Source organism: Symphalangus syndactylus, chromosome 8, assembly GCF_028878055.3.
Source record: "Symphalangus syndactylus isolate Jambi chromosome 8, NHGRI_mSymSyn1-v2.1_pri, whole genome shotgun sequence".
Taxonomy (NCBI): domain Eukaryota; kingdom Metazoa; phylum Chordata; class Mammalia; order Primates; family Hylobatidae; genus Symphalangus; species Symphalangus syndactylus.
The window spans coordinates 14,788,623-14,807,794 of record NC_072430.2 but is presented as its reverse complement, the minus strand read 5'-3'; the positions used below and the strand labels follow the sequence as shown (position 1 = coordinate 14,807,794).

The window sequence follows — 19,172 nt, the reverse complement described above, 5'->3', positions numbered from 1 at the left end:
AAAAGTCTAAAATACGCTAGTTTGGCTTATTGGTCAGGTGGCAAAATGCTAGAGAGCCTGGCATATCATGATGAAATATCGCCCACTTAAAGAAATGCCTGCACTCACTGCTGCCTTTCATGAACCCAGTGGCTGCTGAACCTGCTGGCCTAAGGAAAGTAGTGGGAAGAGTCAGAATGATGGAGTATGCTAATTACTACTGACTGCCTTAGCAAGCTATTTCAAGACAAAGATAAGTACAGGCAAGAATGGCTATACCACTTTTCAAGCAGAAATGGAAGGAATAAGTAAAATCTAGAGAGCAAAAGTCTCACCAGTTATAAAAGTTTCTACAGCCCAAATAATAGGAGAGTAAGACTGCAAAAACATTGGCAGAGAACAGTCTGTGAGCCTTCTCCGTTGAACAAATGGCTCATCTTTGCGGCAGAGATCACAGGAAGGCAGTTACAACCTCCAGGCATTTGTTTCAGAAGGCTTCAAGGAAACGCCTATAAATTGAGACCCAGAAGCATATGAGCGAGGCCACAAAGAAATAAGGCAGGCTTGGGGCCAGGCGCGGTGGCTCACACCTGTAATCCCTGCACTTTAGGAGGCCGAGGTAGGCAGATCACCCACCTGAGGTCAGGAGTTCCAGACCAGCCTGGCCAACATGCCGAAACCCTGTCTCTACTAAAAATACAAAAAATTAGCCAGGCGTGGTGGCATGCACCTGTAGTCCCAGCCACTCGGGAGGGTAGGGTAGAAGAATCCCTCCAACCCGGGAGGTGCAGGTTGCAGTGAGCCAAGATCACACCACTGTACTCCAGCCTGGGCTACAGAGTGAGATGCCATCTCAAAAAAAAAAAAAAAAAAAAAAAAAAAAATACGCAGGCTTGAGAACTAGATCTAGAAGAGAACCTTGGGTGTGGAACTGACCAGAAGCAAATGGACCAGAAATCTTTAAACATCACTTAGATTGCAGCAGAAACAAGCCTAGAGTAAAAGAGGCCTTCACTTCAGGCCCCAAACCTGCATCTGCACAAAGCAGATGGGGTCTTGCTATGTTGCCCAGGCTGGCCTTAAACTCCTGGGCTCAAGCCTAAACTTCTACCTTAGCCTCCCAAGTGGCTAGCATGAGCCACCGCACCCAAATCACAGGTTTTCGAAACTGCAGCACTGAAGGTGGGTATCCTTTTCAGTATTCCTTTCCACATGCACATTTTGAATGTCTTGTCTGAATTCTGATTTGAACAAACCATCGGTAAAAAGGTACTCATTTTTCAGAAGTGATAACGGTTACGTCAAAACACAAAAAATGTCCTTATCTGTTAGCAAGAAATACAGAAGTATTTCCAGGTGAAAATGATATAATAATTGGAATTTACTTTAAAATATCCCTGGCCGGGTGGTGGCTCACACCTGTAATCCCAGCACTTTGGGAGATCCAGGTCGGTGGATCACTTGAGGCCAGGAGTTCGAGACCAGTCTGGACAACATGGTGAAACCACGTCTCTACTAAAAATACAAAAATTAGCTGGGTGTGGTGGTGCGCACCTGTAATCCCAGCTACTTGGGAGGCTGAGGTAGAATTGCTTGAACCTGGAAGGCAGAAGTTGCAGTGAGCCAAGATCGCACCACTGCACTCCAGCTTGGGGGACAAGAGCAAAACTCTGTCTCAAAAAATAAAATAAAATACCCCTGTACATTCCCATTCACTACTGCTGAAATTATAAACTGGCACAGTCTCTTTGGAGGGCAATTTGGCAGCACCTATTAAATCTTTAAGACGTGCACCTTCCAGCCGGGCACAGTGGCTCACGCCTGTAATCCCAGCACTTTGGGAGGCCAAGGTGAGGATCACTTGAGCCCAGGAGTTCAAGGTCAAGTTGGGCAACATAGACCCCACCTCTACAAAAAATAATTAGCCAGACTCAATGGCACACGCCTGTCATCCCAGCTACTCAGGAGGCTGATGTGGGAGAATCAATTGAGCCCAGGAGTTTGAGGCTGCAGTGAGTAGGGATCGCACTACTATACACTAGCCTGGGCGACAAAGCGAGACCCTGTCTAAAAGAAAAAAAAATAACTTGCTCAAGTACATATGATAGGAAGATTAATGACTGCACCATTAATCACAGTAAAGCTGATAACCCAAATGGCCACCATAGGAAACTGGATTAATATGGTTTACCTGTATAATGGAATATACTGTAAATATTTAAAATAATGGGTGGCAGGTGCCTGTAGTCCCAGCTACTCAAGAGGCTGATGCAGGAGAATCACTTCAACCTGGGGGGTGGAGGTTGCAGTAAACTGAGATTGCGCCACTACACTCCAGCCTGGGCAACAAGTGAGACTCCATCTCAAAAATAATAATAATAATACTAATAATAATAATGTCCTTAAAAACTATACACACACACAGAATTAATAGTGGCTGTCTGAGGTTACAGGTGTCTCATTTTCTAAGTTAGATATTTTCCACAATGTTGTTTTTTGAAATAAGAGCACGATTTTCACTATTTTATTTCAAAATAACAAAAATTAAATACTCCTCCCCCAGAAAAGATGGTGGTGGGGAAAATGGTAAAATGCTGATCACTGCTGAAATTCGGTGATGGATTTATGAGGGTTCAGCGGGCGTGGTGGCTCACGCCTGTCATCCCAGCACTTTGGGAAGCCGAAGCACGCAGATTACTTGAGGTCAGGAGTTCGAGACCAGCCTGGCCACCATGGCGAAAATCCATCTCTACTACAAATACAAAACTTGGCCAGGCGCAATGGCACATGCCTGTAATCCCAGCACTTTGGGAGGCCAAGAAAGGCAGATCACGAGGTCAGGAGTTCAAGACTAGGCCAGCCTGACCAAGATGATGAAACCCCATCCTACTAAAAATATAAAAATTAGCCAAGCATGGCGGCGCGCGCCTGTAGTCCCAGCTACTCAGGAGGCTGAGGCAGAAGAATCGCTTGAACCCGAGAGGCAGAGGTTGCAGTGAGCCAAGATTGCGCTACTGCACTCCAGTCTGGGTGACACAGCGAAACTCCGTCTCAAAAAAAAAAAACAACTTAGCTGGGCATGGTGGCACATACCTGTAATCCCAGCTACTCAGGAGGCTGAAGCAGGAGAATCACTTGAACCCAGGAGATGGAGGTTGCAGTGAGCTGAGATCATGCCACTGCACTCCAGCCTAGGCAATAGAGCAAGATCCTATCTCAAAAAAAAAAAAAAGGGATTTATGAGGTTCACTCTATTTAATTTTCTATACTTCTGGCATGCTTGAAATTTTCTATAATAAAAACAAAACAAAAAATAAGGCCACGCGTGGTGGCTCACACCTTTTAATCCCAGCACTTTGGGAGGCTGATGTGGGAGGACTGTTTGAGCTCAGGAGTTCGAGTCCAACCTAGGTGTGGTGGTGCAACTGTAAAGGGCAGGAGAGAAGAGGGGAGAGGAGCAAACGGACTTGGTTCTGGACAGACCTAACTTGGTTCTGTTACAGCCCCTCTGTAACAAACAACAAGCCAGTAAGTTTCACACATCAGACATTTTCTTCGGGTTTCAAGCAAAAGAGCGATCTTACCTAAACAGAAATGCAAATTGCCCCTCCTGCCCAGGAACGTCAAGTGTCTTTCCGAGGCCAGGGCCCTGGCCCATCTGCCTGGGCCTGGCCAGCAGAGATGGGTGGTCTTCCCTAGGAATTTCACCTGCACATGCACAGACAGGGTCTGTCGGCTACAATCCAAGTTCCTGCTGAATCCCAACTCTCTTTTTTTTTTTTTTATTATTGTAGCAGAATTTTAAACTATTTGGCTTGCCTTTTCTATGTTTTGCTATGTTTTACTTTAACTTATTTTACTTCTTTTTTACTTTTATTCGAGTACTAGGAATGTCAATCATGTGCCGGAGCAGCCACGTTCTGTCGCCACCCTGTTTTAGCCACAACTCACTGGGGCAAGAAAGGCAAACAGCAACCAATAAGGTGGTCAAGCTAAGCAGGCTCCACCCAGTAGGCAGAGAAGTAGACCACTAGCTCTCACAGGAAAATGAACTGATAAGTTTGCAGAGTCAAGCTGTGAACACTGTGACCAAAGCTGAAAAGTCTTGAGACAGTAAGAGGCTAAAGGGGCCATAAATGGGCTGAGAGTAAGCAGGAGTTAAAGATAAGCAAGACAGAGCTACTAAAGCTGAACACAGGCACCCTCTGACCTAGAAATTCCATTTCTAGATACCCAAGTGAAAATATGTCTGCCCGACACAAGAATGTTCACGGAAGCACTGTTTTTAATAACCCAAAATGATAAACAACAGTAGACTAGATGTATGTTTAATACTGAGTGTCAACTTGATTGGATTGAAGGATGCAAAGTATTGATCCTGGATGTGTCTGTGAGGGTGTCTGCAAAGGAGGTTAACATTTGAGTCAGTGGGCTAGGAAAGGCGGACCCATCTTTAATCTGGGTGGCCACCATCTAATCGGCTGCCAGTGCAGCCAGAATATAAAGCAGGCAGAAGAATGTGGAAAGACTAGACTGCCCTAGCCTCCCAGCCTGCATCTTTCTTCCGTGCTGGATGCTTCCTGCCCTCGAACATCAGAATCCAAGTTCCTCAGCTTTGGGACTCGGATTGGCTTCCTTGCTCCTCAGCCTGCAAAGAGCCTATTGTGGGACTTTGTGATTGTGTGAGTTAATACTCCTTAATAAATTCCCCTTTATATATGTATCCATCCTATTAGTTCTGTCCCTCTAGAGAGCCCTAATACACTAGACAAATAAATGTAGTACATCCACACAACAGTATACTATACAGTACTGAGAATAAACAAAGTACAACTACACACAATATGGCTACATCTCACAAACATCACATTAAGCAAAATAACCTAATTATAAAGAATTCACACACTGTATGATTCCATTTATATAAAGTTCAAAAACATGCAAAACTAAAGACAACCCACAGATAAAAGGAAAATATCTGCAAATCATATATCTAATAAGAAACATATCTAGAATATATGTCTTTTTTTTTTTTTTTGAGATGGAGTCTCGCTGTCACCCAGGCTGGAGTGCAGTGGCGCGATCTTGGCTCACTGCAGGCTCCGCCCTTGGGGTTCATGCCATTCTCCTGCCTCAGCCTCCTGAGTAGCTGGGACTACAGGCACCTGCCACCTCACCCGGCTAATTTTTTTTGTATTTTTAGTAGAGACGGGGTTTCACCGTGTTAGCCAGGATGGTCTCGATCTCCTGACCTCGTGATCCACCTGCCTCGGCCTCCCAAAGTGCTGGGATTACAGGCGTGAGCCACCGTGCCCAGCCGAATATATAAGTCTTATAACTCAATAATACAAAGACAATCCAACTAAAAGGTGATCAAAGGATTTGACAGACATTTCTCCAAAGACATAAAAATGACCAATAAGCTATGAAATGATGCTCAACATCATTAGTCATTAGGGAAAAGCAAGTCAAAACTGTGATGAGATACCACTTCACGCTGACTAGAATCAAAAAGATAGATAATAACAAGTGTTGGTGAGGATGTGGAGAAATTCAGACCCTCATACATTGCTGGCAGGAATGGAAAATGGTGCAGACACTATGAAAAACAGTTTGGCCAGTTCTTTGAGATGTTAAACAGAGTTACCATATGACCCAGCAATTCCACTCCTACATATATGCCCAAGAGAAACAAAAACGTTATGTCCAAACAAAAACCTGTAAGTGAATGTTCACAGTAGCATTATTCATAATATCTGAAAGGTGGAAAGCACCCGAATGTCCATCAGTAGACGAACGGATAAACAAAATATGGTCTATCCATATAATGGAATATTATTCAGCCATGAAAAGGAATGAAGTACTGACACATCCTACAACATGGATGAACCTTGAGGACATTGTGCTAAGTGAAAGAAATCAGGTGCAAAATGCCACATATTATGTGATCCCACTTATATGAAATGTCCAGAATAAGCAAATCCATAGAGACAGAAAATAGATTCGTAACTGCCTAGGGTTGGTGGAATGTGGGATAAATAAGGAGTAACCACTAATGGGTACAGGTTTCTTTTGGAGATGATGAAAATATTTTAACATTAGATTATAGTTATGGTTACACAACTCAGAAAATATACTTAAAACCACTGAACTGTATACTTATTTGAATGAACATTATAGTATGTGTATTTCAATAACTCCATTAAAACAGACAACTCTGTGGTGCTGGAAATCAGAATAGTGGTTACCCTTGTGGGGTGAAGTGACCGGAATGGGCTGAAGGGGACACCCATGATACCAGTAATACTCTGCTTCTTGATCTGGAAGCAGGTTTCATGGGCATGTTCACTTCACCAACTTGTATACTTAAATATAAGTGCAGTTTTGTTTTGTTTTGTTTTGTTTTTTTGAGACAGGCTCTCACTCCATTGCCCAGGCTGGAGTGCAGTGGTGCAACCTCAGCTCACTGCAACCTCCACCTCCCAGGCTCAAGCGATCATCCCACCTAAGCCTTCTGAGTAGCTGGGACTACAGGCACCCGCCACCATGCCCAGCTAATTGTTTTGTATTTTTTCTAGAGACAGGATTTCGCCATGTTGCCCAGGCTGGTCTCAAACTCTTCAGCACAAGTGATCGGCCCATCTTGGCCTCCCAAAGTGCTGGGATTACAGGCACGAGCCACCGCACTTGGCCAATTGGTGCAGTTTTCTGTATTATGTTATACTCCAGAATAAAATTAGAAAAAAAAAAACAAAACAAAACAGAGTTAGGAATAAGCAGAGAGTATAAGGAACAGGAATGATACACAGTAAAGAGTATATTCCGGGAAAGACACAAAGACTGAGAAATCTCATTAATGGCAGAATACGCATGTCTACAAATCCCTACTGCTGAGGTGCAAAACAAGCTGCTTTCAATACTATTCTAGTTCCTGAGAGGGCCAATTCCCTCCTGCTCTCGGGTTTTCCTATTCTTAAGCTCCTGTTTTTTATTTTTATTATTTTTATTTTATTTTTATTTATTTATTGAGACGGAGTCTCGCTCTGTCGCCCAGGCTAGAGTGCAGTGGCACGATCTCGGCTCACTGCAAACTTCGCCTCCCGGGTTCACGCCATTCTCCTGCCTCAGCCTCCCGAGTAGCTAGGACTACAAGCACCCACCACCACGCCAGCTAATTTTTTTAAATTTTTTTAGTAGAGACGGGGTTTCACCGTGTTAGCCAGGATGATCTCCATCTCCTGACCTCGTGATCCACCCGCCTCGGCCTCCCAAAGTGCTGGGATTACAGGTGTGAGCCACTCGCCCGGCCTGTTTTTTATTTTTATTTATTTATTTTTTTTGAGACAGAGTCTCTCTGTGTTGCCCAAGTGATCTTGGCTCACTACAACCTCCATCTCCCAAGTTCAAGAGATTCTCGTGCCTCAGCCTCGCAAGTAGCTGGGATTACAGGAGTGTGCCACCATACCAAGCTATTTTTTGTATTTTTAGTAGAGATGGAGTTTCACCATGTTGGCCAGGCTGGTCTCGAATTCCTAACCTCAGGTAATCCACCCGCCTCGGCTTCCCACCCGCCTCACCCTCCCACAAAGGGCTGGAGATTATAGGCGTGAGCCACAACACCCAGTCCTCAAGCTCCTTCTTTGTCAACAGTTATAATAATATGTCTCCATACTGTGAGGTGTAAAGAGACTTACTGGTCCTTACAATTGAAACTAAAACAATTCTCTTAATAAAAACTAAAGGATAAAGCACACTTCTTCAACAGTCTTCCTAACAAGGAGACTAGATTCTTTTTCTCCATGGTTAGCACAAGACATCCTCTTTTGGTTTCTCAAAATAGGTCTCCACCCTATTTCCCAGGTGGCTTCCTTGTTCAAAATGAAAACCGGGTCGGGCGCGGTGGCTCACGCTTGTAATCCCAGCACTTTGGGACGCCGAGGCGGGCGGATCACGAGGTCAGGAGATCGAGACCACGGTGAAACCCCGTCTCTACTAAAAATACAAAAAATTAGCCGGGCGTGGTGGCGGGCGCCTGTAGTCCCAGCTACTCGGGAGGCTGAGGCAGGAGAATGGCGTGAACCCGGGAGGCGGAGCTTGCAGCGAGCCGAGATTGCGCCACTGCACTCCAGCCTGGGCGACAGAGCGAGACTCTGTCTCAAAAAAAAAAAAAAAAAAAAAAAAAAGAAAGAAAGAAAAAAAAAGAAAATCAAAGGAGGGATTGGAGGTCAATCACTGAAAGTCAAGCTGTGGACTAAGGAATTCGGATTTAAGAGAAGACGGAATTTACACAATAAATTCCAATTTGTGTTTCATCACAGATAAATTAAGCAGACTTGCTTTAAAAAAATAGGTCAACTGGGAACTGTAAAGTGGTTTCAGCACACAAATTCAGTGTGTGCCAATGTCCCAGGCTGGCTCTAAACCATCACAACCAGCAATAAATGGAACTTGCTGCACTGGAGGTGTCTGTTGGTAGATAAAGGGGTCACTTGTTTCCCTCATGGCTCTTCTAGTAGGCAGAAAGCATGGGGTATAAAACAAGGATAAGAGGCAGGGATTAAAAAAGAAACCACCTCTATGAAAAAATACCTGGCAAAAGTTCCTGTTCTCTCCAACAAGATGTGGCATATTTTCACAGGCCTTCAAAATTAAACAAGAAACACTGAAATGCAGATAAAGCACAGTACAAAGCTCTGAAGGGCACAGAGCTATGATACTGTAAATGAACGTCATGCCCCACATTATTGGGATTATAGTAAACAAGCACCAAAACGAAAAGAAAAACAGACTCAAGGACAAAGAGAGGTTAAAATAACAGAGCTGGATGAAAAAGGGAGAACAAGGGAGATAAATGAATACATCTGTATTAAGATTCTATGCACATTTTTTAAACCAAGGCTTGTTTGTTGAAGTGCAATTTAAGCCTTATTTAACAAGTGAAAATGAAGGTCAAATTCACTTTTTGTGAAATGCAAAACTTGTCACGTTCAAGTCCAAACATTTTTATTCATGTGCTGTTTGTAAAGTTCTTAATCAGCGTGGGTGACAGGCATCAGAGCTATGGGGCTTCACCAGTAGAGGGAGGAAAAGAATTGTGGGAGGTTAATTGCTGACTACAACTAGAGTATGCAAGGAAGAAGATTTCAGCTTCTTACTACTTTCCATCTCTTCGAGAGATTAAGCAGTTCAAACCAAATTACTAAAACAAGGTCAGGAAGCTTCAACGAAGAGGGGCTGTACACAATTAATTATTTGATATAGTGAGGAAAATTATGACCTGAATTACTAAACATTGTGAAAACAAAAGAACACAAAACTATTCAAATATTCTTAAAATTTTAAAATTGAAATTACACCTATTAACCCAGCAAGTCCACTGCTAATAAACTTGAAGAATTATTCAAAGATCTATGTTCTGGACTGGGCGTGATGGCTCACATCTGTAATCCTAACACTTTGGGAGTGCAAGACAGGAAGATCACTTCAGATCTGGAGCTCATGACCAGCCTAGTCAACATAGCGACACCTGGCCAGGCATGGTGGCTCACGCCTGTAATCCCAGCACTTTGGGAGACCAAGACGGGTCGATCACCTGAGGTCAGGAGTTCAAGACCAGCCTGGCCAACATGGTAAAACTGAGTCTCTACTAAAAATACAAAAATTAGCCAGGTGTGGTGCTGCCTGCCTGTAATCTCAGCTACTTGGGAGGCTGACGCAGGAGAATCGCCTGAACCCAGAAAGTGGAGAGTACAGTGAGCCAAAATCGCACCACTGCACTCCAGCCTGGGCAACAGACTGAGAGTACGTCTCAAAAAAAAAAAAAAAAAAAAGCAAGACCTCATCTATTTAAAAAAGAAAAAAATCTATGTTCAAACATCTTCATAGATGCATCATCCTACAAGCTACAATACAACATATTTAATGTAATCCCATTTGATTTTGGGTGTGTAAGGAACAACCATATATTTATATGTATATACACACACACCAATATATAAATGTGTGTGTATATACACAAAAATATGCATAGAAAATGTATGAACGTCCACCTAAGAAAATGTTAACCAGGATTTACTGTGGCAAATAGGGGAAGGTCCTGAGGCTAACTCAAAACCTTCTATGGTTTGGATTTATTACAAAGCCAGTATTAAGTTTACCTCATTTTGTTTTTATTTCAAGAGAAACAGTTGCTAGACAATGCATCTATTTATAAAAACAGAAGGTGGCCAGGCACAGTGGCTTACACCTGTAATTCCAACATATTGGAAGGCCAAGACAGGAGGACCACCAGACCCCAGGATTTTGAGACCAGTCTAGGCAACATGGTGAGACCCTCATGTCTAAAAAATATATATATATAATAAATAAATAAAATAAAATGGCTCACACCTGTAATCCCAGCACTTTGGGAGGCTGAGGCAGGGGGATAACAAGGTCAGGATATCAAGACAAGCCTGGCCAATATAGTGAAACCCTGCCTCTACTAAAAATACAAAAATTACCCAGGCATGGTGGCGGGCACTTGTGGTCCCATCTACTTGGGAGGCTGAGGAGGGAGAATACCTTGAACCCAGGAGGCAGAGGTTGCAGTGAGCCAAAATCACACCACTGCACTCCAGCCTGGGCAACACAGCGAGACTCTGTCTCAAAAAAATAATAATAAATAGGCTGGGCATGGTGACTCACGCCTATAATCCCAGCACTTTTGGAGGCCGAGGCAGGCAGATCACGGGGTCAGGAGATCAAGACCATCCTGGCTAACATGGTGAAACCCCATCTCTACTAAAAGTACAAAAAATTGGCGGGGCATGGTGGCGGGTGCCTGTAGTCCCAGCTACTCCAGAGGCTGAGGGAGGAGAATGGCGTGAACCCAGGAGGCAGAGCTTGCAGTGAGCTGAGATCGCGCCATTGCACTCCAGCCTGGCCAACAGTGCAAGACTCCGTCTCAAAAATAATAATAACAATAAATAAATAAAATAAAAACAAAAGTTGATGCTCACAGGAGATGAAAAGTATTATTTGAGGTACCTTTTATGATTCCATGAAAATACTAGTGTGAGAGGTGACAGTGTGCTGGCAGCCCTCACAGCCCTTGCTTGCTCTCGGTGCCTCCTCGGCCTCAGTACCCACTCTGGCCGCCCTTGAGGAGCCCTTCAGCCCGCTGCTGCACTGTGGGAGCCCCTCCCTGGGCTGGCCGAGGCCAGAGCCGGCTCCCTCAGCTTGCTGGGAGGTGTGGAGGGAGAGTTGCCGGCGGAACCGGGGCTGCACGTGGCGCTTGTGGGCCAGCATGAGTTTTGGGTGGGCGTGGGCTCAGCAGGCCCTGCACTTGGAGCCGCCGGCCGGTGCCGCTGGCCCCGGGCAGTGAGGGGTTTAGCACCTGGGCCAGCAGCTGCGGAGGGTGCACCGGGTCCCCCAGCACTGCTGGCCCACTGGCGCTGCAGTCGAATTCTTTCTGGGCCTCAGCTGCTTCCCCACAGGGCAGGACTCAGGACCTGCAGCCCGCCATGCCTGAGCTTCCCAACCCCCGCTGTGGGCTTCTGCACAGCCCGAGCCTCCCCCGCCCCTGCTCCAGGGCACCTGGTCCCATCGACTGCCCAAGGGCTGAGGGATGCGGAATGCAGGCGCACAGTGCGGGACTGGCGGGCAGTTCCACCTGCGGCCCCGGTGCAGGATCCACTAGGTGAAGCCAGCTGGGCTCCTGAGTCTAGTGGGAACTTGGAGAACCTTTATGTCTAGCTAAGGGATTGTCAATACGCCAATCAGCACTCTGTGTCTAGCTCAAGGTTTCTAAATGCACCAATCAGCACTCTGTATCCAGCTAATCTGGTGGGGACTTGCAGCAACTTTATGTCTAGCTAAAGGATTGTAAATAGGCCAATCAGCACTCTGGGTCTAGCTCAAAGTTTCTAAACACACCAATCAGCACCCTGTGTCTAGCTCAAGCTTTGTAAATGCACCAATCAGTGCTCTGTGTCTAGCTGATCTAGTGGGGACTTGGAGAACTTTTGTGTCTAGCTCAGGGATTGTAAACGCACCAATCAGCACCCTGTCGAAACGGACCAATCAGCTCTCTGTAAAACAGACCAATCAGCTCTCTGTAAAATGGACCAATCAGCAGGATGTGGGTGGGGCCAGATAAGGGAAAAAAAACAGGCTGCCCAAGTCAGCAATGGCAACCCACTTGGGTCCCCTTCCACCCTGGAGAAGCTTTGTTCTTTCACTCTTTGCAATAAATCTTGCTGCTGCTCACTCTTTGGGTCCACACTGCCTTTATGACCTGTAACACTCACCGCGAAGGTCTGTAGCTTCTCTCCTGAGGCCAGCAAGACCACGAACCCACTGCAAGGAAGGAACAACTCCAGATACACCACCTTAAGAGCTGTAACACTCACCACCAAGGTCTACAGCTTCACTCCTGAAGCCAGCGAGACCACGAACCCACCAGAAGAAACTCTGAACACATCTGAACATCGGAAGGAGCAAACTCCAGACACACTGCCTTTAAGAACTGTAACACTCACTGCGAGGGTCCGAGGTTTCATTCTTGAAGTCAGTGAGACCAAGAACCCACCAATTCCGGACACACTAACATTTAAGAAAGACAAATTACTTAACTCTTCCCATGGTGGAAAAAAAAAAAACAGTTTAAACCTCATTGTAATTACAACAGATACTTTTAAAAATTCTCTCTGGGCCGGACGCAGTGGCTCACGCCTGTAATCCCAGCACTTTGGGAAGCCGAGGCAGGCGGATCACCTGAGGTCAGGAGTTCGAGACCAACCTAGCCAACATGGTGAAACCCCATCTCTACTAAAACTACAAAAATTAGCCAGGCGTGGTGGTGTGCACCTATAATCCCAGCTACTCGGGAGGCTGATGCATGCGAATTGCTTGAACCCTGGAGGCAGAGGCTGCAGTGAGCCAAGATCATGCCACTGCACTCTAGCCTGGGCAACAGAGTGAGACTCTACAAAAAAAAAAAAAAAATTCTCTCTGATATAATAGCAAACTGTTACCGTCTTCAGAGTGTAACTTCTCTGGGTTTTTGTTTTATTTTTTTGAAACAGGGTCTTCCTTTGACATCCAGGCTGGAGAGCAGTGGTGTGATCCCAGCTCACTACAGCCTGAAACTCCTGGGTTCAAGCAATGCTTCTGCCTCAGCCTCCCGAGTACCTGAGACCACAGGCATGCACTGCCATGCTTGGCCAATTTTTTGTTTAGTAGAGACAGAGTCTCGTCATGTTGCCCAGGCTGGTCTCAGACTCCTGGACTTAAGCAATCTCTTGCCTCAGCCTCCCAAAGTGCTGGGTTTACAGACATGAGCCACCATGCCTGGCCACTTTTCTCTTTTTATAGGTATGTTTTGAATAATTCATTAAAAAGTTGAGACAGGACCAGGCACAGTGGCTCATGCCTATAATCCAGGAGTTCAAGACCAGCCTGGGCAATGTAGGGAGACCTCCATCTCTAGTAAACAATTAAAAACAAGACTGGGCGGCCGGGCGCAGTGGCTCAGGCATGTAATCCCAGCACTTTGGGAGGCCAAGGCGGGCAGACTGCCTGAGGTCAGGAGTTCGACACCAGCCTGGCCAGCATGGTGAAACCCCATCTCTACTAAAAATACAAAAATTAGCTAGGTATGTTGGCAGGCGCCCGTAATCCCAGCTACTTGGGAAGCTGAGGCAGAAGAATCACTTGAACCCGGGAGGTGGAGATTGCAGTGAGCCGAGATCGCGCCACTGGACTCCAGCCTAGGCAACGGGGCAAGACTCCATCTCAAAAAAAAAAAAAAAAAAAATTTAAGCCTGGGCTGGGCAACACAGCAAAACCCCATCTCCGCCAAAAAAAAAAAAAAAAAAAATTAGCTGGGCGAGGAGACACATGCCTATGGTCCTAACTACTCAGCAGGCTGAGGTGAGAGGATTGCCTGAGCCCAGGAGATGGAGGCTGCCGTGAGCTGTGACTACACCACAGCACTCCAGCCGGGGCAACAGACTCTATCTCAAACAAAAAAGAAAAGAAAAGAAAAAAGAAAGTTCAGACAGGAAAAAAGAGTGGTACTTCAACTAGACTAAATAAGGGGGAACTTTTCCAAGTAAGGATCTGACTGATGTTTTCATTCTTTGCCTTTTTATATCCCTGCCTTCCATCCGCTGAAATAGCAAATAATAATTCATTCACAATTTATCATGTACCAGACACTGTGCTATGAGCTTTACGTAGATGATTTCACTAATCTTTGAAACAATGCTATGTGATTGGTATTATCATCCCCGTTTAAAGATGAATGTAGGCTGGGCACACTGGCTCACACCTGTAATCTCAGCACTTTGGAAGGCCAAGGCAGGTGGATCACCTGAGGTCAGGAGTTCCTGACCAGCCTAACCAACATGGTGAAACCCCGTCTCTACTCAAAATACAAAAATTAGCCAGGTGTGGTGGTGCGCCTAAAATCCCAGCTACACAGGAGGCTGAGACAGGAGAATCGCTTGAACCCAGGAGGCAGAGGTTGCAGTGAGCCAAGATTATGCCACTGTACTCATTCCAGCCTGGCCAACAGAGCGAGACTCCATCTCAAAATAAAAAACTTTTAAGATGACTTCAGCTCCAGCCACCATCTGACTGCATGAGAGACTTCCAGTAAGACCTGCCTAGCCGGGCGCGGTGGCTCACGCTTGTAATCCCAGCACTTTGGGAGGCCGAGGCGGGCGGATCACGAGGTCATGAGATTGAGACCACGGTGAAACCCCGTCTCTACTAAAAATGCAAAAAAAAAAAAAAAAAAAGACCTGCCTAGTTGAATCCAGGCAACCTGAAGAACCACAAGAAAGACTCTTGTTCCTTTAAGCCACAAAATTGAAGTGATCTGTTACGCATCAATATATAACCGGAACAATGAAGAAAAGCAGTATAAGAAAAAAAAGTAACATGCCTGAAGCTGCCATGCCCACCCAGTTCCAAAGCCCACGCTCTTATCAACTGCACTGTGTCACTCTTTGCTCTCTACTGTTGCAAATGATGCCAAATAAAAAGAAGGACAGGAATACTCCACAGAATAACACACCCCTAAACACATGGGCATCACCTAGAAAACAAGTACAAAAACATACCTAGAAAATCCTGAAAGACCCCTGTAATAATCTAGCATTCCCAGCCACGCTCTGACCCCAAGCTATGGATCCAATTTCACCATTACTCATTACTCACTTTTCCTGATCATTCTACTTCTATAACTCTGCCTCTGTGATTTCCAGTTCTGGAATATTCTCTCCATTGTTAACTATTTTTAAATCATTTATTTAATGATCAGGATGTAAACCAGAGGGATAAAAGGTTACAATAATTCTTAGAGTGGATTTTAAGGTAGAAGGAAGAAATGGAGAATAAAGATGTCACCACTAAACCAAGTAACCAAAAACTACCAAAATGACCATCTAAAAGAACATACCAAACAATACTAAATATATTTTAAAAACAAAAGTTTACAAGAAGTAAATCCTAAATGTACATTTTTTGTGTTTTGTTTTGTTTTTTTTTTTTGTATTTTTTGGTTGAGGCGGGGTTTCACGACATTGGCCAGGCTGGTCTCGAACTCCTGACTTCAAGTGATCAGCCAACCTTGGCCTCCCGAAGTGCTGGGATTACAGGCATGAGCCACTGCACCCATCCCATAAATGTAAGTTTTATATGTATACACACATATGCTTTTTTTTTTTTTGCTCTGTTGCCCAGGCTGGAGTGCAGTAGTGTGATCTCGGCTCACTGCAACCCCACCTCCCAGATTCAAGCGATTCCCCTGCCTCAGCCTCCCAAGTAGCTGGGATTACAGACAGCTGCCACCACGCCCAACTAATTTTTGTATTTTTAGTAGAGATGGGGCTTCACCACGTTGGCCAGGCTGGTCTCGAACTCCTGACCTCAAGTGATCCACCCACCTCAGCCTCTCAAAGTGCTGGGATTACAGATGTGAGCCACTGCGCCCGGCCCACAAATGTAAATTTTATATATATATACACATATATACATATTTTCTTTTTTTTTTTTTTGAGACGGAGTCTCTTGCTTTGTTGCCCAGGCTGGAGTGCAGTGGCATCATCTCGGCTCACTGCAAGCTCCACCTCCCGGGTTCATGCCATTCTCCTGCCTCAGCCTCCCGAGTAGCTGGGACTACAGGTGCCCGCCACCACGCCCAGCTAATTTTTTGTATTTTTAGTACAGCCAGGGTTTCACCATGTTAGCCAGGATGGTTTTGATCTCCTGAACTCATGATCCGCCTGCCTCGGCCTCCCAAAGTGCTGGGATTACAGGTGTGAGCCACCGTGCCCGGCCCCCACATATACATATTTCCACATAGGTATACACATGTAGTGCTAATATTAGTCTTTTAAAAAGGGAGAAATACACATTTACATATTTATATATATTATATAGAGAGAGTAAATTACTGAGAGTGATGCCTCTAGGTAGTGGGGTATGAAGAGTCTAAGAGGAAGGCTGAGCACGGTGGCTCACGTCTGTAATTCTAACACTTTGGGAGGCCGAGACGGGCGGATCGCTTGACGTCAGGAGTTCGAGACCAGCCTGGCCAACATGTTGAAACCCCGTCTCTACCAAAAAATAAAAGTTAGCTGGGCGTAGTGGTGCACACCTGTAATCTCAGCTACTTGGGAGGCTGAGGCGGGAGAATCACTTGAACCCGAGAGGCAGAGGTTGCAGCGAGCCAAGATTGCACCACTGCACTCCAGACTGGGTGACACAGAGCGAGCCTGTCAAAAAAAAAAAAGAAGGTAGATAAATAAATCAAATGATTAAATCTAACTTCAGCAAAACTGCGATGAGCTGACGTCAGGCACTCTGGAAGGGCCACACTGACAGAGACACAATGTTGCCTCTCACATATTCCTGGTAAAAACATTTAAGCTGAAGCTAATCGTGAGGCGACAATCAGACAACTCCAAATTGAGAGATATTCTGCAAAACACCTGGGCTGGATTCTTTAAAAATGTCATTTGGCCTACAGAGGACAGCCAAAAATAAAAATGAAAATATCATTGTCATGAAAGACACAAAAGGCAGGGACACCATATTAAAAGAGACCAAAGACATATGACAACAGAATGTAATTTGTGATTCTTGATTGGAGAGTAGAACAAATATAAACAACTATAACAGATGTTATTGGGATAAACGGAAAAACTGAAATATGGACTGTATATTAGAGTATTGTATCATTGTTAAATTTTCTAAATGTGTTATTTGTAATGTGATGATGTAGCAGAATGTCCTTGTTCTTGGCAGATAACTGCTAAAAGAAGTGGTGAATTAGTAGTAGTCTACAACTAACTCTTGAAAGGTCCAGTGAAAATAAATACGTAAATGGGAGACAGAAAACACCAGAGCGAAAGCGAGCACACAAAAATAAGGCAAAATGGTGCATCTAAGTGAAGGATGGGTTTATAAATATTCAATGTACTGCTCTTGCAACTTTCCTGTACATCTGAAAATTTTCAAAACAAACAGATGGGAAGAAAAAAAGGAATATAGTACAAAATATGTGCAGTATACATAATCTGCACTGTAGGTAAAAGTATAGTCTTTTGTAGACCTTGGATTCTAACCACAGCTTTGTAGTGCATTAATGAAAAAGGTAAACATTAAACAACATCCAACAAAAGCAAATAAAAATAAAAATGCCTTGTAAAGGGTGAATGAGATGAATTATTTTAAATGTTATGCAACGTACACCATTGACAATTAGGATACAATGCAAATTTAACATTATAACTACTCCTAACATAGTATTTTCACAGCAAAGGTCTGAATTTTTACTGCACCTCTGGTTCACAACCATAAACAATTATATCTGTACAGTAATAATAATTTAAAAAAACATCATTCTAGCTGGTTGCACTTGGATTGTCAATAATCCACAAATCCTACTAAAGGAAATTTTTTTACCCGTTACATTTTCTAGAATGACTACCTCATCTCCCAACTTTGAAGTAACAGCTTTTAACTAAAAGGTTGCTTCAAAATTACTATTAAAAAGTGGTTCCTATGAAACACTACTGCTTGACCCAAAAAATAAAATGAAGCACACAGCCCAGCTTTCCTCTCAATTGCACACTAAACCAGTATCATGAAAAGGCAGGGAGCCACGCTGTAAGCGCTCCCTGCGTTTTCTGCCGAATGTTCAGGAAAAGAGTGTCAGGGTTCAAGCCAGCATTTAAAATAAAATAAAATGAATCACACTCAACTCCCTAAACTCCAATGTAAGAAGCACGCACCTGCACCAAAATATACCTGAGCGGGACTCGCGCCAGCTCTCCGAGACCCCAAAGTTCCCAACCTAGCCCCAACCCCTCGAGCTTCCCCCAGGGGCACCGGCTTCTTACAGCCCAGGGGGATTCGGGGCCCACAAGCGGAGCCTCCCGGGCCTGCCGAGCCACGGCAGGAGGCGACGACGCCCGGCCCCACAGGCCCCTCAAGCTCCTCAAGCTCCCCTAGTCCCTCCCTCCCCCGCCACTCGCTCTCCAGTCCCTGCCCCCGTCCCCGGCCCCACTCACTCTTCATCTTGGATGCTGAAGCCGGCGACAACCCCTTGCCGACACTGGACGGAAAAGAAAGAGGCAGGAAGGTTGTCCCCCTGCTTTCCACTTCCCTGAGGCGGGGTCCCTCACTAGGCTCTCCGTGGTGGTCCCTCCAAGGATAGCGTTAGGATCCAGCCGCCATGCTGTGTCCCTGTCACCCTAGCAACCGTCAGGCCCTGAACGCCACGAGATGTCGCTCGCGCATGCGCAAGATGCCCCGCCCGCGTACGCGTGCGCAGTGCAGCCCGTCCCCCCCCCCCAGCCGGGTTGCTAAGCAACCTCTCCTCCACTTCCAAGTGAATACTGTGCAATTCCCCGTCTTGGCGCACAGGCGACCTTTGCCCGGCTCGCTTTCCCTGCTGGCCTGGGAACTTAGCGATTTGGAACCCACTACGTGGACGACAGCCTTGAGCTTTAATTGGGCTTGAGAGCTTCTATACGAATTTTTTTTTTTTTGAGACAAGAGTCTCGCTCTGTTGCCCAGGTTGGGGTGCAATGGCGTGATCTCGGCTCACTGCAACCTCCGCCTCTCGGGTTCAAGCGATTCTCCTGCCTCAGCCTCCCGAGTAGCTGGGATTACAGGCGCCCACCACTACACCCGGC

At 45.3% G+C, this 19,172-nt stretch overlaps 1 protein-coding gene across 6 annotated transcripts in view; it reads right to left on the bottom strand.

The window, feature by feature from the left end:
• The window catches only part of MOK (MOK protein kinase), a 74,157-nt gene extending 55,410 nt beyond the window's left edge, over positions 1 to 18,747 (bottom strand). For 4 of the 6 annotated variants that reach the window (XM_055288140.1, XM_055288142.1, XM_055288144.1 and 1 more), the window contains exon 1: positions 18,546 to 18,747. In XM_055288140.1, the coding sequence (XP_055144115.1) occupies positions 18,546 to 18,552 (7 nt within the window). In that variant the 5' untranslated portion in view covers positions 18,553 to 18,747. The remainder of the gene's footprint in view (positions 1 to 18,545) is intronic. The other 2 variants (XR_008659322.2, XM_055288141.2) reach the window with 1 other exon arrangement.
• Positions 18,748 to 19,172: the final 425 nt, after the last annotated feature.